This window comes from Sus scrofa, chromosome 14 (assembly GCF_000003025.6).
Source record: "Sus scrofa isolate TJ Tabasco breed Duroc chromosome 14, Sscrofa11.1, whole genome shotgun sequence".
In the NCBI taxonomy this organism is placed as follows: domain Eukaryota; kingdom Metazoa; phylum Chordata; class Mammalia; order Artiodactyla; family Suidae; genus Sus; species Sus scrofa.
The window spans coordinates 55,260,921-55,285,473 of NC_010456.5; the positions used below are offsets into that span (position 1 = coordinate 55,260,921).

The 24,553-nt window shown below is 45.4% G+C and overlaps 1 protein-coding gene across 2 annotated transcripts in view; it reads left to right on the forward strand.

Moving 5' to 3' along the window:
- The window catches only part of NID1 (nidogen 1), a 107,622-nt gene that overhangs the window by 21,594 nt on the left and 61,475 nt on the right, over positions 1-24,553 (forward strand). For both annotated transcript variants that reach the window (XM_021073758.1, XM_021073759.1), the window contains exons 2-6: positions 7,234-7,533; positions 10,045-10,271; positions 13,220-13,593; positions 16,560-16,709; positions 22,749-23,000. In XM_021073758.1, coding sequence (XP_020929417.1) covers positions 7,234-7,533; positions 10,045-10,271; positions 13,220-13,593; positions 16,560-16,709; positions 22,749-23,000 — 1,303 coding nt within the window. The remainder of the gene's footprint in view (positions 1-7,233; positions 7,534-10,044; positions 10,272-13,219; positions 13,594-16,559; positions 16,710-22,748; positions 23,001-24,553) is intronic.

Consider the following 24,553-nt stretch of genomic DNA (forward strand, 5'->3'; position numbering starts at 1 on the left):
CAGTGAGCGGTTCTAAACATTAACTTTGCTTTGAACAAACTTCTTTTTCCCAGCATGAACTGTCAATAAGATTCAGGGTGATATTTACGCGGGTCATGTGCTGGAAGTAGCTGTCTTTCAATAAGGGAGTGATGCATTATTTACTCCACCAAGAACCTCAGCGATGCAATATGTGGTTAGAGTTACCTTAAGACAATAATATAGCATTATTATCGTTTTAAGTGTCAATAATCCAGGAGTGCATTCAATGCATGAGATTTCTGCAGTGTGATCGTTATGGTATCCAAGCTCATACGGCTCGTTGTATGAAGGCCAATACATTGAGGGCTGAGTTTTTGGGCAAAGAATAGTGACCTTATTCAGAAAGCTAACAGACTGAGAAGATGGTGGACTAGTGTCCCAAAGAACCATCTTCACCAAGTTAGGATCCAGGCTTCTTTTATACCAAAAGAAGAGCAGGTGTGACTGATCGCTGCAAAGTTCTTGGCACCGGAATCCTTTGTTCTTGTTTGGGTGGGTCTGGTCAACAGTGTTCTTATAAACCTCCAATGAGACAAATGTTTTTCTCTGTCCTGCAACTTTTTGTCTTCATAGTAATGGGAAAGTGTTGTACTTTTTTGTTTGTCTTTTTGCCTTTTCTAGGGCTGCTCCTGCGGCATATGGAGGTTCCCAGGCTAGGGGTCGAATCGGAGCTGTAGCCACTGGCCTACGCCACAGCCACAGCAATGCAGGATCCGAGCCACGTCTGTGACCTACACCACAGATCACGGCAACGCTGGATCCTTAACCCACTGAGAGAGGCCAGGGATCGAACCCGCAACCTCATGGTTCCTAGTCGGATTCGTTAACCACTGCGCCATGACGGGAACTCCAAAAGTGTTATACTTTTAAAGGTCAGAGCCTTGACAATGGGCTGGCTCTCCTGTAAACTTCAGGCTTAGGCAACATTCTTAACTTTTAGCAATAGCAATAGAATTCAAAGGTCAAAGTAAAAGAAACATTCAATATGGACTCATTTGTTTTCCCTATTACATAATCTACAGCAAAGAATGTGCTGGTGTTGCTGGGAGTCAGGGTACCTAAGTCGGGGCTCCAGGGTGCTAATTGGGAACTGTTAGAAGGTAAACTGAGGCATATTAAAATTTTTTTAAGAGTTTGAGCAAAAATCAATGCAAATCGAACAGCATCCAATCTAGCAGTTAGAAAGGAGCTCCGAGAAGTTGGACAAAATGAAAGATTTTTATAGGCAGTGGGAAGGGAGCGGGAATAAGGAAGTTATCTGGCAAAAAAAAAAAAGCATGTTGGTTACTGCCAAGTTATTTTCCTTTTGGGGGGATGATCTCACTAGTGCTTTTCAGGTGGTTCTTGACTGACTGGTTGAAGATGCCATTTCTGGAGGACAGAAACTATAATTAAGACTTGGTTTAGTGATGCGGGGCTTAGCGTAAGTGACTCCATTTGGGGCCTATTGTATTTCTTTTTTTCTTTTTCTTTTTAGGGCCACACATGGAGGTTCCCAAGCTAGGGGTTGAATAAAAACTACAGCTGTCAGCCTACATCACAGCTCATGGCAACGCTGGATCCTTAACCCGCTGAGCGAGGCCAGGGATTGAACCCACAACTTCATAGTTCCTAGTCAGATTTGTTTTCGCTGCACCATGATGGGAACTCCCTGTCTTGTTTTTTTGACAAAAGATGGAGAGAGGTGGAGGCATAAAGGAGCTTGGGCAGGGCAGGAGAGCTTCACAGGGAGAAATGGGACTTTTTGCTAAAGACAAAAGTAAGTGAGGGTTGTTGAGGCCAAGGGGACCATAGATGCAAAAGCACTCAGCTTTTATGCAGTTTAGGTGAAACACCACAGTGAATTTGGAGAGCATAAGCAATTGAACTTTTTTTTTTCCAGCGCATGTATTTCTACCCTAGCCTTCTCCTCACCAGCATTCACATCAAAACAAAAGCTTGGTCTCATAATTCGTGTGGTTTTTTTTCACTGACCCAAAGTGGTAAACAGAAAATAGCACTCATGACTGCTGTGTAATACTTACATATTTATCACTTGTTTCCTTCTGGACTCAGGGGTCTGTACTTGCTGTCTTGAGCATGTGTAACTTTAGTTAATTATTAAACCTGCCTTCACCAGCAACTCCTGTGCTTTAATGGAGTCTAGCTCACCCAGTGCAACTAACACTCCTGAAAATCTCGTAGAGAAAGAGGCAGGGGCTGAGAGGAAAGGGCTGGTTACATCTGGAGAAGGAAGAATTCAGATAATGGACACGCACCTTCCTTTGACAGAGAACATTTCTGTGGGCTTAGCTAGAAAAGTTAACTACCTTTCTTGGCTAAAATTTTTCTTTTTCTTTTTCTTTTTTTTTTTGGTCTTTTTGCTATTGGGCTGCTCCCGCGGCATATGGAGATTCCCAGGCTAGGGGTCCAGTCGAAGCTGTAGCTGCCAGCCTATGCCAGAGCCACAGCAACTCAGGATCCGAGCCTCGTCTGCAACCTACACCACAGCTCACAGCAACGCCGGATGGTTAACCCACTGAGCAAGGGCAGGGATCGAACCCGCAACCTCATGGTTCCTAGTCGGATTCATTAACCACTGCGCCACGACGGGAACTCCGGCTAAAATTTTTCTATTTGGCCATGCCCACAGCATGTGGAAATTGCTGGGCCAGTGATCTACGTCGCTGGGCCAAGGATTGAACCTGCGCCACAGCAGTGACCCAAGCTGCTGCAATTGTCAGATCTCTCTGCGTTATTTCCTGCCCACATGTAGCAAGGATTTATTTGTGTGGTCAGTCTGGTGGGGTAGCAGGGGCAAGGGGCTGTTCCATCTGGGAAAAGCTGCAGCAGTGCTGAGATAGAGCCAGTGGTCTCACCATGTAGGGATGGAGGCAGGTGGTCTTGTGTTTTACAAATTTATTAAAGCAAAAGTACATTTTCAGAGAGAGGGAGAGTGCGCATGTGCACACGGATAAAAAGTGGGCCAGCCTCACTTTACAATTGCTCTTATATCCCCCAGGCTGTGGACCTGAGGGGAGACCCAATTTCTGCTGCCCCAGCCTCCTATAGTGTGCATAAGGGCTGAGTGTTGTTGATTTCCATATGGGGCATATTTGATCTTCTCATTGGTTTCGAGAGAGGATGCCTTATTTGCATGGGAGACAGGTTATATAGAGTCAGGGTGAGGAATGGGTGACATTCCTTCCCTGGTAGGGACTGAGCAGTCGAGGCTGGTCAAGGTTGGGGAAGGAGCATTACAATGTGATAGGGCCAGAGGCTTTTTGGTTTAACCTCCTTGAAGGGGACTTGAAGCCTATAACACAATGACAATGCCAGATCCTTAACCTACCTAGCTACCAGGGAACTCCTCTTGGCTAAACTTTAGATCAATTACTTCATTATCTTTTTTTTTTAACTTCTTTTTGGAAAATTTCAAACATATACACAAATAGAATATTACAATGCACTCCCATGAATCACCCAGCTTCAACAAGGATCAATTTATAGCTTGTCTAGTTTTGTTTGTAGCCCCACCTAGTCCTCATATCCCCCCCAAACAGGATTATTTTTAAGCAAATCTCAAACATTTTCTTTTATTGTAAATATTTCAGAGAATGTGTCTTTGAAAAATGACTCTTTTTTAAAGCAAAACTGCACAATCATGATCACTCCTAAAAAGTTAACAGTAATTCCTTAATATCATCAAATATCACATAGGTTCATAAAATACTTTATTCGCCTTTCAGTTAATTCATTTAAATCAGGATCCAGGTGATGATCACATATCACATCGGGTAGATTTGTTTCTCAGGATTTCTTGAAAGATACAAATTTCCCTCACGTCTTTTTTTTGTGCCTTGTGTTTATTAAAGAAACTGGGGGAGTTCCCATTTTGGCTCAGTGGGTTCGGAACCTGACATAGTGTCTGTGAGGATGCAGTTTTGATCCCTGGCCTTGCTCAGTAGGTTAAGGATCTGGCGTTGCCATGAACTGTGGCGTAGGTCCAGATGTGGCTCAGATCCAGTGTAGCTGTGGCTATGGTGTAGGCTGGCAGTTGTAGCTTGGATTCGACCCCCTAGGAACTTGCACATGCTGCAGGTACAGCTGCAAAAAGAAAAAGGAAAGAAACTGGGTATTTGTCCTTCAGAATGTCCCATATTCTGGATTTTGTGGATATAGCCCTCTGGTTTCATTTATGTGCACTTCTGCCCCTGCATTTCCTGGAAAGTGGTAGATAGATCTAGAGACTTGCTCAGATTTGAGTTAAGGGTTCACATTTATGCAAACTGTTTTCCTAATGACATCACACTCCAGTGGGAAGAACAGTGGTAACCAGTGATGCTGTGATCCTTTGTGAGGCCCATGGGGTGGGTGGGGGAGCTGGTCCCTTAAATGGGGTGAGGGTGAGGGTAAGGGTGAGGGTGGATCAGTAGGTCAGCAGAGGGGCGGCTTAGGTGGTCTCCCTACTCCCTTAGTGGTGCTGTGTGCAGGGATCATGCTCAGAACCCTGCTTTTGCTCCCGGAATCTCAGAAGTGGCAGTTGGCTTGTGGCCTTTTTGTATCTTATTGTTTATAACTTGCCCCAACTGCGCATGTGTGCAGTGATTTTTAGTCCCTTTAGTTTCTCTGTGTTCTGTTGCTGGAGGAGAGTCTGTCTAGGTCCAAGGGCTCTGGTTGAGGGTCCCAGGTCCGGCCTGTCTCAGTTGTCCTGGGTCTGTCCTCTGGCCTCCTAAGTACCTTGTAGGCCCTTCCTTCATGCTCCTGCCCTTTCTGTTGAGCTGGTTGACTTTCTTTTTTTTCTTTTCTTTTTAGGGCTGCACCCTTGGCATATGGAGGTTCCCAGGCTAGGGATCGAATCAGAGCTACAGCTGCTGGTCTAAACCATGGCCACAGCAATGCCAGATCTGAGCCGCGCCTGCAGCCTACACCATAGCTCACCGCAGCACTGGATCCCCGAACCGATGAGCGAGGCCAGGGATCGAACCCGCAACCTCATGGTTCCTAGTTGGATTGTTTCCCCTGCACCACGACAGGAACTCTGAGCTGGTGACTTTAAAAAGATGGAGAAAAGGAACAAGGCCAGTAGGACCATCACAAGCTGTAAAGATTTGTGAGAGTGTACCCACATGTAAGACTGTACCCGCCTGGGAGACTGGTACCCACATGTAAGGGAATGTTGTCTTATGAGTCTGCCAGGAATTGTTACATCTGTAAAAAATCAAAACCACATACTAAGAAGTTTAAGCTAAGACTCAAAGGGAACTTCTGGCTCTTCTGTACATGATGTTTGCCTTTCTTCGTTATCACTGACAAGGGAGCTGAATGTGCCAGAAAATTGACCGAAAAATAATTTTCCAATGCTAATGGCAGTCTTTGTCCCAAGTGTTTGCAGGGCTTCATGGTACATGTCTAAAGACTCAATTCCTGCAGCATTCCTTGTGAAAATAGACACATCCCTGTGCCCAGATTCTAAATAATAAAAGACCCTGGGAGCGTTTTCAGAATTGTTGGCCTGATTTAAATTTCACTGGAAAACAGCTTTTTACAGCCGCGTTGTCTGTCTGTGGTCTCCATGTGATCACTTCCCCCTGGCAGCTGGTAATTGCCAACTTCTGGTGGCTTGAGAAAGGAGCTGTTTCCCACGCTCCCACGTGTAAACCCAATCAGGATGTTTGTGGGGGGCGGGGGCAGGGGTGGGATGCTGTGGGGGAGAAGAGGGCGGGAAGCCAGCTGGGCGAGGCTCCTTGCCTGACTCCCTTCTCTGCAGCCTGTCCATGCATTCCAGAAAATCACTGCTGGTGCCAGGTGATGATGGAACATATGTCACCTGAATAGTTAACAGTCCATGACATTTGGCCAAAGGGAAGCGTTTTGCCAAGTCCACCCATAACTCCCCAAACTGCTGTTCTTTTCCCTTCCTGGGACCCACATGGGTCTCGCCACATTCAACTTTTTCACCTGGTTCTAGGTCTGAAGTTCCTTTCCTTCTTGTCTGCGCTCACCCCACTACCCCCAGAAAGGAGTCCTGAAGTGACTGAAGGATCAGGCTGTGGGGGGTGAGGGGAGGAGGGAAGGATGTGACCTGGAACCCCACCGGCCTTCCCACCAACTCCTGAATTGCAAGACTCCCTTTGCTGCAATCTGTTCTTCCCAGTCTGCAGCCTGGTGAAGTGTAACTAGGGCGCCATTTTCAAAGTTGCTCCCATTGGATTGGGGACTTTTTTCTTAATTCACAGATGCTGGAAGTAACAAGACCACTAGCACGGTGTTCTCTGTGCCCCCCTACCCCTACCCCATGGACTGTGCACCAGCAAGAACATGGGAGGGGCGCATAGCCTCCTTCTAAGCCTGGCTCTGCAGGAGACCCAAGCAGGCCTTTAGCTGTGGGGCTGTTGTCCCTTCTCCGTTATCCCTGGGAGTGTGGTATTTAGCTGGAGAAGAACAGTGAAATCTTTTCATAGGCAGGATCACTTATTTCAAGAAGGCTGTATGTGTATAATGACGTCCGGCTCTCTGGGTTCAGATCCCAGTGCTGCTGTTTGTTGGTAACTTTGGACCAATGGATTAACTTGCCTCATTTTCCGCCTCAGAAAAATGTGGGTAATAGTAGTAACTAGTTTTATGGGGTCCTTCTGAGAATTAGATGTTATAAGAGGTTTGGAACATGGCAAACATTCAGTGAATGTTCGCTATTGATCTAACACATTAAACTGTTGACGATAATGACAGCGGCATGGCCCATTGAGTTCATCTCTGCTTCTTGACACTCGTTGGCTCATCCTCTGGGTTGGTTCTTCTCCATATCCTTCTGGATTGTGGGAGCCCATTTGTGGACCTGCAGTGCTTGGTGCAGCCCTGTTTTGTAACAATTACTCCACTTGTTAAGTCAATTAACGCAGGCTTTGGTGATGAATTGTTTGAATGGTGCCCCATGTGTCAAAGCACGTAGGAAGCCCGAACATCCAAGTGTTAAGACTCTGGCCCGAGGTCCAGTGACTGGCCAGAGTCCGGTCCTGTGATTCTTGTTCTTGTCCCTCCTTCTTTTCCCCAGGCCACCCTCCCTAGGAAGGGGATGCTGTGTGACAATTCCAGACCTTTTTTCTGGTCCTACTGTATTTGACACACCGTCGTGTTTGATTCATGGTGACGGCATTCTGTGGGTGGGAGCTCAGCCTCCCTGAGGAAGACCTTACTTCTGGGCTCCTTTTAATGACGCTTGGTTTTGTGCAGGTCACCACAAATGGTCTCATTGCCACGAGTGAACCCCCAGCCAAAGAAGCCCACCCTGGGCTCTTCCCACCAACCTTTGGGGCGGTTGCCCCTTTCCTGGCGGACTTGGACACGACTGATGGCCTCGGGAAGGTTTATTACCGGGAGGACGTATCCCCCTCGACCACTCAGCTGGCCATGGAGTGTGTCCAGAGAGGGTTCCCAGAAGTCACCTTCAAGCCCAGTAGCGTGGTGGTTGTCACTTGGGAAAACGTGGCTCCCTACCAAGGGCCTGGCAAGGACCCGGCCCAGGAAGACAAGGTAAGCACGCACCCAGGCTCAAGTGCAAAGAGCCTGACATGTTGGCTTTGTGTGCTTTGGTCTTCTGGTTTGGGCTACTGTGATGGATGCCGTGCCCAAGCCATTGACATCCAAAGCAAAATCCAAAGCAAAATGCAGCTGGCTGTTCATTCGCAGTTCAGACACTCAAAATCTGTATCTGCAGGGCTGTGTGTAACTCTATGCTTTAGTGATGATTAGATGTAAAGAAAGCCAGTTCCTAGGAACGCTGCCACATGGCTAGAATAGGTTGATAAATTGCAGCCCTCACTGTACTTTCTTTGGGTGGCAGATAGAGGGAGGTGGTGTTTAGATAAATAGAGAATTTACGAATATGTTGTGATAGGTGAATATAACAAAGCAATCCCGAGGGATGGGATGTAGACAAGGCCCACACTCTAGCTGGGGAGAGAAAAACCATTTGCACCATGTAGATAGTTTAGAACTCAATTTTGTCCTAACCAGGGGTGGGTGTCTCTGTAGATGCTGTGGTCAGGAAAGGTGTTAGGGTGTGTAGACCCTGGCCTTGCCTTTGAAGGAAGGGACCTATTTGAGCTGGTAAAGAAGCCATCTCTTTAAGACATGCATCAGTTTCTCCTCAGAAAAATAATTTTGCTCCACCAGTATTTAATTTGTATGGTATTACAGGGTAGGGAGAAACTTGAAAGCTCCCAGAACACTCCCTTTAAACAGGGCATGTTCCAGGCTGGTGGTTCCCAACATATGTGCCGTGGAACATTGGTCCTTTAAGACAGTCCTTGAGGAAAAGGACGCCTTGGGCCAAACAAGTTTGGGAAATGCTAACACTCCATCTCCCTCTGGGTGACTTACTCTGGAAAGTTCTTCAGTAAAGACACCTGCTGAATTTTGCTTAATTCAGACATAGGACAGAAAGTCTGGGCCTAAAAGACACATCTTGCTCTGCCAGCTATATCTGCCTACCTGCTGTACTTGAAAATTGTTTAAAACCTTACCTTTCCCCAGTGTGCTTCCTTTTCACTTGAGTGATAACTGCCTGACTCCTTTATATGGAACTCTTCCTACCTCCTGGGCCAAACTTCCCTTCACCCTTCTTCCGCTGCACCCACTTGCAGCAGCTGCATCCAATTATTTACAATTTGAAAGTTCCCTGGTGGCTCAGCAGGCTCAGGATCCAGCATTGTCACTGCCGCAGCGAGGGTTTGATCCCTGGATCCCTGGCCGGGGAATTTCCAAGTGCTGTGTGTGCATCCCCCACCCCCACCCCCAAAAAATATTTGCAATTCCTGGATCTGGCTGTTTGCTTGTTTGCTTTACCCCACAGTCTCTGGCACTAGCCCTGTTCTCTGCTTTTGTCTGCCTCTCCCTGACCCTCACCGCACCTGTGGAGCTCGGCTTCCTCAATCCACTTCTTTTGTCCTCACTCCTTCCAGCTTTGGGCACCTCTTCTGTGGCTCCTGTAGCCCTTGCACACAGCTTGATTACAGAATCTGTCCTCCAGTTCAGCGATGTTTCGTTTGCGTCAGTCTTCCCAGCTAGTCTGTAAATTCTCCAGGGCAAGGGTCACGTTTTGTTTTTGTTTTTGTTTTTTTGCTTTTTGGGGCCGCATCTGCAGCATATGGAGGCTCCCAGGCTAGGGGTTGGAGCTACAGCTGCCAGCCACAGCCACAGCCACAGCACGGGGATCTGTCCAAGCTGCGTCTGTGACCTACACCACAGTTTACAGCAACGCCGGATCTTTAACCCACTGAGTGGAGAAGCCAGGGATCGAACCCACAACCTCATGGTTCCTAGTCGGATTTGTTTCCACTGTGCCACGACAGGGACTCCAGGACGTACATTTTTATTCTTTGTCTTCACAGTGCTCAGGGCAATGCCTTGCCCACAGGAAAGGCGCTAACATTAAGGAAGACATTCTCTGGCCCTGGCTCTTCCTAGGCTAACACGCAGGCCTCCTAACATTTCTGGGCAGAAGGTGGTTTTATTCCCATCTTACAGATTCAGAAATTGAGGCTCAGACACTCAGACATGCCCAAGCTTCCACAGCCAACGATGTGTTAGACGGAATAGAGCAAGGATTTTGGATCCAGATCTGTTTTCTCCCAAAGCTCATGTTCTTTCTTACTGCATGGTGCTTGGGCTCAATGAATATATGCTAAATAGCGAATGTGGTTGAATATATTTAATGGCTGTGAAAACAAATTCTGTGGGTAAGAATTTGCTAAGTTGCATGAGATGTAGGCCACTGTCTGGAGGACCATCTCTATAATTTTTGGTTAACCTTCGGGTCATTGTTACGTGGAAGGTAGTTATTAATGCATTAGAAAATTTCCTGTTGACATAGCCTTGGAGATATTTAAGCTGTCTTGGTGCTATGTTGGAATACTTGAACCATGCTACAGAAGTACTTTAGAATAAGGTGCAAACACTGCCGTGTCTGTATGTTTTACATATAGCCTGGTGAGCGGCACCTTTTAAGATCCTGAGTAACTGACTTTTAACTTATCTCCGCAGAGAAACACATTCCAGGCTGTTCTGGCCTCCTCGGACGCCAGCTCCTATGCCATTTTCCTTTATCCCGAGGATGGTCTGCAGTTCTACACGACATTCTCAAAGAAGGATGAGGATCAAGTTCCCGCCGTGGTGGCTTTCAGCCAAGGTGTAGTAGGACTGATATGGAAGAGTGATGGAGCTTATAACATCTTTGCTAATGACAGAGAATCACTTGGAAACTTGGCTAAGTATGCTTTCTTTGTTCTTCAGTAGAGAATCCCTTTAATAAGATTGGCATTTTACTATTTTATTAATAGGAGTTCCCGCTGTGGCACAGTGGGTTAAGAAGTCTGACTGCAGTGGCTTGAGCTACTGTGGAGGTGCGGGTGGGTTCGATCCCCGGGCCCTGTGCCGTGGGTTAAAGGGTCCAGCATTGTTGCAGCTGTGGCTCAGATTCCATCCCTGGCCCGGGAACTTCCATATGCCATGGGTGTGGCCATTAAAAAGAAGAAAAAAAAAAAAAGAATAATATATTGGGCATTATAAACATTACCTAAAAATATTCCTACAGATTTAAAGTTTGTATATAATTTTTATATTATGTGGTACTTTTTTGATGAATTCAAGGGAATGTACTCTTAGAATGAACAGGTATCCTATTTTTTAGATATCATTCTCATTTGAAACAGTTTTACCATCTCTTCTGTAAGTATAAAGTTAGAAATACAAGTTATTTGAAACTATCTCCTGCTTGAATCCTAGGCTGGGAAAACCCTTTTCCCCCTACACTGACTAAGAGGGGACTTGTTATAATAGAAACGGTGCTGCATTGGGTTATTTTGTAGAATTTGGCCAATAAGGGGAAACTCAGATGGATTTTTCTAAAATTAAGATCTTTCCAAAAAGACTGAAAAAAAAGGAGTTCCTGTCATGGCTCAGTGATTAATGAACCTGACTAGTATCCATGAGGACACGGGTTCGATCCCTGGCTTTGCTCAGTGGGTTAAGGATCCGGTGTTGCTGTGAGCTATGGTGTAGGTCACAGACATGGCTAAGACCTGGTGTTGCTGTGGGTGTGGCTGTGGCCAGCAGCTCCAGCTCCAGTTTAACCCTTAGCCCAGGAACCTCCATATGCTGCTAGTGCAGCCCTAAAAAGACAAAAAAAAAAAAAAAAAAAAAAAAGCTTTCCTGTTATTCTTTAAAAAAAAATGAAGCTCCTCCCCCTTCCAATTTCATCTTATCATTTGAGTCTCAAACTCTTCTGCCCTTTAATAGTGCGCTGGCTTTATGGGGGTGAGAGAAGCCCTCACTGATAGCATTTGCCTATTTTCATAGTGTGGATACTCCCACTGTGGCCAGTTTCCAGCTACGTACCTTATGTCCTTCAACCTGGGGTTGAGAAAAGGTGATTTGTTATATAGTATTCTCACCATTGAGGTGCAGGAGATTCAAACAACTTCAAGCACATAGCTAATAGTTGGGATACTCACTAACAGAACATAGCTAACATAATTTAGATGCGATGAGTTTTGAATATTTGTTGCCTCTGCTTTTAATATGGATTATTTAATTGTAAGTCTATATAATTTGAATTTTTACAAGCTGGTGCAATTGAATTTTTACAAGCTCCTACACACCACTGCCTTTCTTTTGAGTCCCAGGCAGACAGACTGACTAGACGTCCAATTTCTGCAGGCCTTTTTTGAGGCCTCATCCCCTACCCCACCCCAATCTTTTGCTCAGTGTTCTCCGCTGAGTCATGCATGTCCCTTCTTTCCATTGTATAATCTGGTCATTTTACATAGTTTCTGATTGGAACAGTTCTAATCACACATATGAAAGCAGTAAAAATGGTAGTGCAGGAAGTAGAGACTAGGGGTGTTCTGTCTTTAAATTCTGAATATCATTTGTGTTTCACGACACCCTTTGAGCCTAAAAAGGTAAAACTGAGACCTGTCCAAGGTTTCACAGCTGACAGTGCTGCAATTTCTTATACACCAAGTCTGTACTCGGTTTTCACTCGTGACTACTTCTAACATCAAACATGCAGGGGTTTTGTTTGTTTGTTTCTACCTGCTCCAGCACACACACACTGAGCAAGGCTCTAGCTCTTCAGACACCAGCTGGGTGTCTGACAATTCGATTCAGTTCTTACACAAACTGCTCAGAGTCAGCACAGACCCCACAGGTGAAGGGCTCAGTCTCATAAAACCACTTGCACTTCAGATGCCCATTACACCTGCAAGGTTGCCACCTGCACTTCTGATCAACCAGCGAAAAATCGGGGTCTCCTTGACATCCTGCTTTGGTTTGATAATTTGCTAGAATGGCCCACAGAACTCAGGAAAGCACTTTCCTTCCTTTTACCAGTTTATTATAAAGGCTTACAACTCCGAAACAGGCAAATAGATGAGATTCACAGGGCTAGGTAGGGGAGGACGTGGGGGGAGGGGCTTCCACAGCCTCTCTGGGCACACTGCCCCCCAGCACCCAGCACCACGAGGTGCTCACCAGCCCCAAAGCTCTGTCAACCTCATCGTTTAGGAATTTTTATTACAAAGACATGATTGGCCACTGGTGATTAACTTAATCTTCAATCCTCCCCACCAGGGCATGGTGCTGAAAATTCCAACCCTGTAATCATGCCTTGGTCTTCCTAGTGACCAGCCCCCATCCTGAAGCTACCCTAGATCCCCGGCCATCTGATTAGCATACAAAAGACACTCTTATCGCCCCAGAGATTACAGGGATTTGAGGGGTTATGTGCCAGAACCAGAGACCAAGAACAAACACATATTTCTTACATATGACAGCCAGCCACAGAAAGAATCCCGGAGAAAATGGATGGCTGCAGTCAAGGCTGCTCGTATAGTAAAGGGTATGCCTATAGGTGACTGGTGATGAGTAGAAATCGCACTTTAAGCTCTGAAAATGTCCCTGAAGCATTTGGATGGCTGAGAATAAGCCTTGGTTAGGGTTGTGCCTGTTGGGTCCAACCTCACTGTATACTCTGGATGGTGTCAGCTCTGATGAACAGACTGGACCCCATCTATTCTCCAGCCCCCACTGAAGCTGCAGGCAGAAGCTAGCGATGGGTTTCAGATTGACAGAGATCCCAGGGGCTCCTTCTGCTTGGGTGGGGGGTTCAATCTGTGGGCTGCTGGGCTGTTCCCAAGAATCCCGCCCTTCTCCCCAGGAGCAGCAACTCTGGGCAGCAGGGCGTCTGGGTGTTTGAGATTGGCAGTCCAGCCACGGCCAGCGGTGTGGTGCCCTCGGATGTGAACCTGGGGCTAGACGACGGAACAGAGTATGACGACGAGGATTATGACTCAGTGACAGGTGTGGGCCTGGAGGTCGTGGGCACCACGTCCTTCCCCCATGAGACCCCACGAAGGGGAGATGCCGGCACCTACAACATGCCCAGTGACCTTGCCCCCCGCCGCCTGGCCACCGAGAGACCCCCCACGCCTCCCACGGAGAGGACCAGGTCTTTCCAGCTGCCGGCCGAGACCTTTCCCCAGCAGCAACCGCAGGTCATAGACGTGGATGAAGTGGAGGAAACTGGAGTTGGTAAGTTCCTGGATACTTGAGTTTCTAGACGGGGAGCACGGCTGGAGGGTGTCAGCCGTGCGCATCTCTGGTGGTTTTGAAACTGACAGCCCTTAGGACTTGAACTCAGCCAGAACCCAGGTTGGGACTTGAACCCACAGTTTTTAAATTAGAGTCACTCACCCAGTGTTTGGACTTACTGAGGTTTAGATTCTTTGTGCCTCAAGCAGAGAAGGCATCCATTGAGAGACAGAGTGATAGGCAAGAAATAGATTTATTCAGGTAAGATCCTTTGGAGAGATGCACGCAGGCTGGCTAGGAGGCTCTGCCCCCAGGATTCGGTGGGCTGCAGTTTTAAAATCCAAGGAAACTGGGGAGGGGAAGAGACCACCTCTTCTTCTTTGAGTCGTAGCCCCTCGTTGGTATCCAGGGAGAGAGTATTGACCCTATATGGTCAAACTAGGATTGTCACGGTACTTATTCAACTCAGCAGAAGGGCGGTCCTTAAACTCCTGCCCTTGGTCCTAAGGATCCTTATCTTGCTGCACTTGAATTCAGGCCTCATTGTAATGACCTTGAGGCATATCTCTTGCTTTCATTTGTGGTTTTATAGTTAGGCAAGCAAGCCTACTCTGTTCAGATGGCTTTCTTGAGCGATTATTAATTTAGGAGTGGTCTCCCAAATGTCCTAGGTTTCCCTCTCTGTCTACGGTCCCCTTCTGGGACCTCTACATCTACCTGTGTGACTATCCTATGCCATCCACATCAGTTCCTAAGGATAAGTGCCTGGGGAGCGAAGGCAGGACTCAGCAGCGGAGCCCTGGTGGGTAGAAGAAGGCTTGCAGGACGCCTGGCCGTCTTCTGGGATTGGGGCTGGGGTTAGAGACTGGAGAGCATATCCTCTTTCAAGTTATTATTCTTTTTTGTCTGTTTTAAAGAAAAAAGGGCATTGGAATTTTTTGAAAGTCAGATTTTCTCCTTTGTGACTTCTGAGGTCAGAAATATATTCCCCCACCTGAAAAAACATTTTAGAAGTTCCTTTGGCTATTGACACGGTTTGTCGTTGACATGTATTTCCTCTTGGTTTTGGAAGGGGAATAGTGGATTATTTTTCCTCCTGGGTCCTGTCCGTTTCAGAGTAGGTTCCTGAACATGTTCAAATATTTTAAAAGTAGGTCCTTTCTCAAAGATGGTTTAAAAGTACAGTATTTTCTAGTCTACCGTATTCTATCAGGTTTTTCGTCTGTTTTGAAGGAAGACCATTTGAACCCCAACATGCTTTGATTTGTCTTATAAAAGACCTTCCACCTCAACCATGTTCATTATTTTTTGCTTTTCAGGTTGACTTATAATCTGTTAAGTTTCCTATGAATGGGATGGTCCAAGCCTTTAAATGATGCTCACTGTGACTCATAAATGCTTCTACTATGAAGTGACCATAAGGCCCTCGAAAATCCTACTCGCTCTCACATTATTCACTCACTTGTATTTCTCCTTACTTGTGATTTGTCTCACGGCAACAGCCACAAGTGGTCGTTCTTATTGAGTATCCCAAAGCATGGACAGGATCTGCTGGCCGGGGGTGGTGTGCCTTCTGAGGCATAGAAATGGAGAAGCTGCCCTTTGGTGCCCTAATGGGGACATGGCTTCATGTCTCAGGGTTCCCCTACACACACAGCACCCCTGATTTCCTGGGGTGATGCTGACATCTAGCACATGGCACTCTGCTGTTAGAGCTGAGTCTCAGGGTAGTCTTCCCAAGATGGTTAGGTGTGTTTACTTGCAAGTGTTGCGTTTTGAGCCTCATCCTGCTTTTCATCCTTCAGAGCTGTCTCTGAAATTCTCATTGCTGAACACATCACTTTGAAGTGAGAGCAATTATAGCCCCCAACTTACAGTAGTGTATTACTTGGTACTAGTAAAAATAAAAGCCTAGGATCGAGCCCCAAATGGGGCTAAACCAGATGTGTTTCTACTCCGGTTATTTCATTGTTTTTATTAGAGGTCAGTCTTCTGTAGCCAGCACTGCATTCCTGGTGTTATTTGAATAGTCACCCCCAGACACAGAGACCATAGTGGACCCACTGGGAGCTGGGCTTGAGCAGTCGGTGTCATGTGCAGTCAGCCTGGGGCCCAAGTGTGCTTGGCTCCAAAGACCATCATTATACACGCAGGAAACTCCCTTCTGGATATGCAGGACTAAGGGAATCTACCTGGGCTTAAACTTGACTTTTCTCTTCATTCATAAAGTCATAGTCAATTAAAATTCGGGTCCTTATCGCCTCTGGTGTTTTTGAATTTCATTCCAAAGTAATTCGTTCCAGTGGAGCATTGGTGGTAGCCAGAGCTGCCTTCCAAATTAATCTGCCCTGGATTCTGAAGTTTAATGTTCACAATTCTAAGAAAATAAACTTGGGAGGGAGACATTTGAAAAAGGGAGAAATTCTTCTTTCTTGGGTCAAACCAACCAGGGATGGCTGAGGAATTATTTCAAATCAGCTTTTGAGTGCAAGACCTTCTGATCTATCCCCTGGTGAGAAGAAAGGGCCAAACAAGTTTGAAAAATACTTAAAGCTTGTTACAATGGCACATTTCTTGTTATATATATTTTGCCACAATAAAAAAAAATAGTCAAAAAATATTTTAAGGTTCCCCTGCAATGTGAAGCTGATCTGGCTACATTAGATGGACGCCATTGCTTTGTTAAGACTGACATTGGATGTCAGTACCTCATATTAATTCGGGGATACAGGGGACTTTGGATTATGGCATTTTCTTAACGGTTCACCCTTGTGATTTCTCCAACTCCTTTTTAGACCCATTTGTTTTGGTTTGAGTGATGGGGCCACCATACTATTTAAGTGGCTCTGGGAGAGAGTCCTGGGTCTGAATGGTTTGAGCAGATGTGCAGTCTGTAGGGCTAGGGGTGCAAGCTTGTCCTGAGCCCTGTAGGGCGCTTACAGGCATGCTGTGTTCTCTCCGAACAGTTTTCAGCTACAACACGGATAACCGCCAGACGTGCGCCAACAACAGACACCAGTGCTCCGTGCATGCAGAGTGCAGGGATTTTGCCACCGGCTTCTGTTGCAGCTGTGTTGCCGGCTACACGGGGAACGGCCGACAGTGTGTGGCAGAAGGTACTTTGCTGTCGTGCTTCATTTTGACAGGGGACAGGCGAGAAGGGGGAGGAGCTGGGGTTTTTGTTTACCTCCTTGTTTTGATACTTGCCTAGGTCTCCAAAGGTGGGTGCTGTTTCCAGGTGGGCCCTATTTAATCTCTCATCTCCTGTTTTTTTTTTTTTTTTTTTGACTTTTGTCTTTTTAGGGCTGCACCCACGGCATATGGAGGTTCCCAGGCTAAGGGTCTAACTGGAGCTACAGCTGCCGGCCTACACCACAGCCACAGCAATGCAGAATCCGAGCCTCAGCTGGGCCTATGCCACAGCTCATGGCAGCGCCAGATCCTCAACCCAACTGAGCGAGGCGAGGGATTGAACCTGCAACCTCATGGTTCCTAGTCGGATTTGTTTCTGTTGCACCACAATGGGAACTCCTCTCATCTCCTGTTCTTGCTTGTATTTCTTTACTGGGGGTGGGGTGGGGTGGTCTCCGGCGATATGTCTACCAAGGGGAGGTCTCTTTCTTTCCTGTGCTATTTTCCGTCTCTAAAATAATGGCCATCAGGAGCCCATCTTCACAACTGCCTCTCGCGTGGGACAAAAGGCTGCAGTGTTGAGATCGTGTGGCCTGGACCAGGAATTGGCAGTGCCCCTCATTTTCCTCCATTTCTTTCAAACTTCAGACTATCCTAATGTGGGCTGGTGGAGACCCAGGTTTGCAGCAGGCAAAGTCTGTTCCAGTGCCCTACCTGCAGCTTTTCCCATCCTCGTGCTCCTGAAATCACAGCATGGTGAAGGTGGACCCGAGGGGTGCACCACAGCTCCTTCTGGAGCCCAAACCCACAATGGGGGTGTCTCCAGAATGTATTCAACCATGTGGCGCATGTCAGTTCTGAGCTCTGCCCCCACAAGGACCAAGCTGTCTTGACACTCTGAGATGGTCAGGAGAACCTTCTCTGTGAAAGTCTAGAGGGTCCAGATAACAGTTTATTCACAGGAGACCTGTTTGAGTCTGAGGCCACAAACCAGAATTAAAACAAAAACTGGAGTTCCCTGGTGGTCTAGTGGGTTAAGGATCTGGTGTTGTCACTGCTGTGGCATGAGTTTGATCCGTGATCCCTGGTTGGGAGCTTCCATTTGCCACAGGCATGGCCCCAAAAAACCAAAACCAAAACCTGATGCTACTGAGCATTTGTCCCTTCAGAGGCCAATTCCCTCATTTGTCACTGGTCATTTCATTTGTGTGTTTCATGAGGAACCTCAATGGCTTCATAAAATTTGACTAAATAAAACTCAGAGGAATGTTTTTCTGTTTCTCAGATATTCTGGCATAGCTCTTGTTAATTTTTTTTTTTTTGGCTGCATCTGCAGCATGTAAAAGTTCCCGAGCCAGGGATTGAACCCAATCTGCTGTAGTGACAGTGCTGGACCTTTAATCCACTGTGCCACAAGAGAACTCCTAAGTCAATTATTTTTAATTTGCTAAGAAAAAAATAAAAAGTAGTTTCCTTCTAGGTCATAATTAAATTAGGAGAGTTTTGTTAAATACCACTTTCAGTGATGAAAGAAAATTTTGTATACTTTCCATGTTAACTTTGAGGGATTTAAAAAAAAATTTTTTATGGCTGCACCTGCAGTGTATGGAAGTTCCTGGGCCAAGGACTGAATCCAAGCCATAGCTGCAACCCTCACCACTACTGTGGCAACATCAGATCTATTAATCCACTGTGTGTGCTGGGGATTGAACCCAAGACTCCACAGCAGCCGGAGCTGCTGCAGTCAGATTCTTAACCCGCTGTACCACAGCAGGAACTCCAAGGAATGTTTTTGAATGTCTATAAATGTGTTTTCTTCCAAAGCCCACTGCCCCAGGACTGGTGTGCCCCTGCTGCTTTGTTTTAGCCTTGGTTTTTATACTTTCGTCACCCTGGGAGAAACTTCCAAAATTTACAATGAACCCTTCTTCTCAAAGAGCAGTCTCTCTAGCTGGTTCCATGCCAGGTGTCAGAGCTTGAAGTGTGGGCAGGTTGCCTTTGGCAGCAAGCTCAGAAATGTCCCATTGCATGGCTACAGATTTTGACGTTGTATACATGCCTTGTAATAGCTTTGTGGTTTAACTATTTGTTGGATTCTTGCTCATTTTGAAATATTTTTCTAGCTCAAAGTTTGGTGGAAAAAAATTTGGTTTCCTTCACTTGGCTTTCCTGCTTGTTTCTGTAATTGTTTGGGGGAAGCATTTTTTTCGATATTAGTCTTCTAGCTTCACAGCATTCCCCAGCGTAATGACACAACTTGTGTGCAGAAATACTCTGTGTCAAGTCTGCCTTGGCTTGTCAGTGACCTTGCTCTCAGGCATATTGAACACAGCAGAAAGGCTTCAGAACACAATGTTGGTGCTCAGGGGAGGTGCGTTTGTCTCACGTTATTCTATAGTCTGAGAATTTACTGTGTGCAGAAAGCTCTGCTGAGACTGAGCCAGGCAGTTGGGTGTGAAAGTCATGCCTCTAATCATTGGTAATCTAGGAAGAGAAACACAATATCTACAATCAATAACTGAGAAAACTTAATTCTACTTCAAAGACAAATAGTCTAAGGCGATTTTTTACTTCAGTGGTTTTTTTTTTTTTGTTTTTTTTTTGTTTTTGTTTTTTTAAAGATGTAAGTAACACATTCACTTTGGAGTTCCTGTTGTGTGGCTCAACAGTGATGAACCTGAGTAGTATCCATGAGGACGCCAGTTCGATCCCTGGCCCAGTGCATTGCCTTAAGGATCCTGTGTTGCCCTGAGCTATGGTGTAGGTCGCAGATGCAGCCTGGATCTGGCATTGCTGTGGCTGTGGCATAGGCCAGCAGCTGCAGCTGCAGCTCTAATTTGACCCTTAGCCTAGGAATCTCCATATGCTTCAGGTGCGACCCTAAAAGGACAAAAAAAAAGTGATATGTTCACTTATAGAATACCATTCAGGAGTTCCCTGGTGGCCTAGTGGTTAAGGACTTGGTATTGTCACTGCTGTGGCTTGGGTGCAATCCCTGGCCTGGGAATTTCTGTATTCCATGGCAGAGCCAAAAAATAAAATAAAATAATGTATACCATTTGGTGCTTTTTAGTATGTTCACCAAGTTATGTAACTATTACCTCTAATTTTAGAATATTTTTCATCACTCCAGAAGGAAACCCTGGATCTGTTAGCAGTTACCTTCAATTCACCTTCATCCCCTAGCTTCTGTCAACACCTAGTCTAATTTCTATCTGTATGGATGTTCCTGTTCCAGACATTTCGTATAAATGGAATCATACAGTCTGTGACCTTTGTCTTTGGCTTCTTTCACTTAGCATAAGGTTTTCAAGGTGTAGCCACGGTTTAGCTTTTTTTTTTTTTTCTTCCTTTGTACAACTGCACTTGTGGCATATGGAAGTCCCTGGGCCAGGGTCAAATTGCAGCTGCTGTTGAGGCTTATACCCTAGCCACAGCAACGCCGGTCCTTGACCCACTGAGGGAGGCCAAGGATTGAACCCATATCCTCACAGAGACTATGTTGGGTTCTTAACCCATGGAGCTACAATAGGAATTCATGTTTTAGCATTTATCAGTACTTCATTCATTTTTTTCCTAGATAAATATCCATTGTATAGATATACACATTTTGTTTATCCATTCATGGTGGATGGACACTTGAGTGGTTTCGCATTTTGGCTATTATGAATGATGGTGCTGAGAACATTGGTGTACAAGGTTTTATGCGGATTTTTTTTTTTTTTTTTGCTTTTTAGGGCCTCAGCTGTGTCATATGGAAATTCCCAGGCTAGAGGTTAAATCAGAACTGTAGCTGCCTGCCTACACCACAGCCATAGCAACTCGGGATCTGAGCTGTGTCTGTGACCTACACTGCAGCACAGCAATGTTGGATCCCTGACCCACTGAACAAGGTAGGGATTGAACCCACATCCTCATAGATACTAGTCAGATTCATTTCCACTGAGCCACAACAGGAACTCCATGTGCGGACGTGTTTTTTCGTTCTCTTAGAATTTCTGGGTCCACTGGTCACCTTCAGTTTTCTTATTTGAATACAAGAACAATTTAATTTCTGGAGATCTTACCTTTTCCTGATTAAATAATAATAGATATATGCAAGTTATAAATATTTAAACATTACAGAGATATATAGTGTAGAAAATGGAAGTTCATACCACCCTGAGTTGACCACTGTTAGCGGTTTTATGTACATCTCTTCAGGTATTTTCCCCTAAGTATATGCTAACATATGACATTATTATAATTTTTAATAATGGTGTCCTACACATACTCTGGCAATTTATGAAGAGAGCTTTTATTTTTTATTTTTAAAAATTTATTTCATTGAAATATAGTTGATTTACAATGTTGTGTTAATTTCTGCTGTAAAGCAAAATGGTTCAGTTATACATATATTCTTTTTCATATTCTCTTCCATTATGGGTTTTTTTGCTTTTTTTTTTTTTTTGCTTTTCTGCTTTTTTGCTTTTTAGGGCCATACCTTCAGCATATGGAGGTTCCCAGGCTAGGAGTCCAATCGGAGCTGTGGCTTCTGGCTTACACCACAGCCTCAGCAACACCAAATCTGAGCTGCATCTGCAACCTATACCACAGCTCATAGCAATGCCAGCTCCTTAACCCCCTGAGCGAGGCCAGGGATCGAACCTGCGTCCTCATGGATGCTAGTCAGATTCGTTTCCACTGTGCCACAATGGCAACTCCCATTACAGTTTACCACAGGATATTGAATATAGTTCTCTGTGCTCTACAATAGGTCCTTGTTGTTTATCCTTTCTATATATAGTAGCTTGCATCTGCCAATCCCAGACTCCTAATCCACCCCTCCATGACCCTCTCTCACCCTCAGCAATCGCAAGTCTGTTCTCTGTCTGTGAGTCTGTTTCTGTTTTGTAGATAAGTTCACTCACGTCATATTTTAAATTCCCCACATATGGGAGATATCATATGGTATTTGTTTTTCTCCTTCTGACTTACTTCACTTAGTGGGATAATCCCTAGGTCTACCCGTGTTTCTACAAATGGCATTATTTCATTCTTTTTTTTTTTTTCTTTCATTCATCTATGTATCTTATTGGAGGATAGTTGATTTGCAGTATTAGTTTCAGGTGTAAAACATAGCGATTTAACATTTTTATAGATTATCCTCTATTTAAAGTTATTATAAAATACTAGCTAAATCCCCTGTGCTGTTCGATATATCCTTGTAGTTTACTTTCTTTTTAAAATTAAAGTATAGATGATTTACATTGTTGTGCCAAATTGCATTCTTTTTTATGGCTGAGTGATATTTTATTGTATATATGTACCACGTCATCTTTATCCATTCATGTGCTAATGGATACTTAGGTTGTTTCCATGTCTTGGCTATTGTGAATAGTGCTGTCATGACTATATGTGAAGAAAGCTTTTAAATCTGCCAGAGTAAGTTTCATATCTTTCTAACTTGTGTTAATGGAATAATCTATTGTAAAGACACTCCTGTCCACAAGCTGGCTCTGGGTGATGTCTGCCTTGGCTTGGGTTGAGTGAAGAAGCTCCAGGACCCAGACCGGCTGTCCTAACCCTGGGTGATAGGATGCTATTTGAGGCAGAGATGCTCTTTCAGGTGTGTTCTAGATCAGGCAACCCAATGTCCCATCCAATGCAGCTCTGCTGCTGAAATGACTGATTCTGTCCCTGACACTTTGAGAAGTGGTCAGTTTTATGTCACCTAGTTCCGAATCACCCATGATGCTTAGGAGTTTTTCTCCTAAGACTGTTTTCTCCACCTCTGAGGTTTCTGTCACAGAGTGGCTCCCACTTTCATGCTGTCCATTCACAATCAGCGTGGAAGAGAGGCAGGATCTCTAAGGCTCACAGACACAGTCGTGGGAACTGCCTTCTTCGAAGGAAGAGCCATTTTCACTTATCCAAAAGCCTTCTGCCCCAGCCCTGCTTGGCTCTTGGCTTTATAGGTACAGATCTTCCCAGACATGATGATTCTCTTTTGAAGGGTGGGCTTCTTTCTGTTTCTCCCTCAGGTTCCCCCCAGCGAGTCAACGGCAAGGTGAAAGGAAGGATCTTCGTGGGCAACAGCCCGGCTCCCATTGTCTTTGAGAACACTGACCTCCACTCATATGTGGTCATGAACCATGGGCGCTCCTACACAGCCATCAGCACCATTCCTGAGACCATCGGCTACTCTCTGCTTCCTCTGGCCCCTATTGGAGGCATCATTGGATGGATGTTTGCAGTGGAGCAGGATGGATTCAAGAATGGGTTCAGCATCACAGGTAAGTGACATCAGACCTTGAAATGAGTGGGGCCTGGGGGCCCTAGGATGGATGGCAAGGAAACTCCGTGTCTGCAGGCAACTTACCAATAGGCATTTTGTGGCTCTGGAAATAAGAATGTCGAGGAAAAATTATCAAGAAACTTTTCATTAATATACATTGACTAAAACTGTCTAGAATTACATTTTGATCATGAAGTGATTTGGAGGGGCAGATTTAGAAGTCTCTGGCAGAGCAAATAATGTCATCTCCTAGATCACAGCCCAAAATACAGGGCCCTTTCTACTTAATCCAGGCTGCCTCCAAATTCCAAGCCATCTGAAACTGATATTTGACATTTCCTCAGTATCTGCTTGGAGAAAAGGGAGCTGTTGTTTCTAGCTGGTGAATTCAGCCCGATAAAAATAATCCTCATGACACTTAAGGATCCTGAGTTTTCCTGGAGCTTCTTAGATTGTGTCCTGACAAAGAAAGTTCAGTCTTTTTCTTTTTTTTCTTTTTTTTTTCTATTTTTTTAAATCAATTTCTTTTCTTTCTTTTTTTTTTTTTTTTTTTTTGGCCATGCCTGTGGCATGTGGAAATTCCTGGGCCAGGGATCAAACCTGAGCCACAGCAGTGACAATGCTGGATCCTTAACCCCATAAGCCACCAGGGAACTGCAGGAAGTTCAGTTTTCAGTGTCATGTGGGCAGGCAGGGGGCGGGGGATGTTTCCCTGGTGTGGTGGTGGCCTCTTCTGTGCCCCCCTGAGGCCATCCCTGCCTCTGCCCCCAGTGCATGCTAGGAGACACTTTTCCAGAATAGTTGGGGTAGAGGAGACTTCATCCTACATCTCTGGCCACTCCCAGGACCTGGAGCCTGCTGTTCAGGGACACGAGTACCAAACCGCTGCCTGTGACCACCTAGACCTGCCTTCACCACCCCCTAGCCTCACTGGAGCTTCAGCCACAGATGTATTGTGAAAACGCTGCCGGGAGCAGCGTCTGAGGGCTGTGCACAGATACCCCTCCCAGAGTTATATAGAGTATCCATACCTCACTTCCTGAAGTGTGGCCATTTTAAGAAAGGAAAAGATGTATATATGAAAAGGATATTAAATATACTTCATTTATGGCCCCACGTTTTTAATCTCTATGGCACAGGCATATCCTGAGTAATAGAACCAAGTTCATGCTCTCTTGCAAACACATTCTCTTTCCTTTGCATATGCAATTGAACTTGTAGCCAAACCCACAGATCCTACTCCTTGGTTGAAGTGTTTCACATTGGTGTTGCTTTGTATATGGGTTGATTGAAATTGATGTTGCTTTGTAACTTACATCGACCTCAGGGAGACTGAGGGAGTCCTTACATATTTCTTACAACAGCAAATCTTTGTTACTGCAATGGTCCTTCTTAATTGCCCCAGGACCTGTGTCTTCAGCTGGATATCTGCTGGGGCCTGGGGACTATAAAGCAGAAGTTGTCAGACTTTTTCCACAAAGGGCCAGATAGTAAATGTTTTAAGCTTTGCCTAAATGTTTTGGGCTCTTCAGCCTCTGTTGCAGCTCTTCA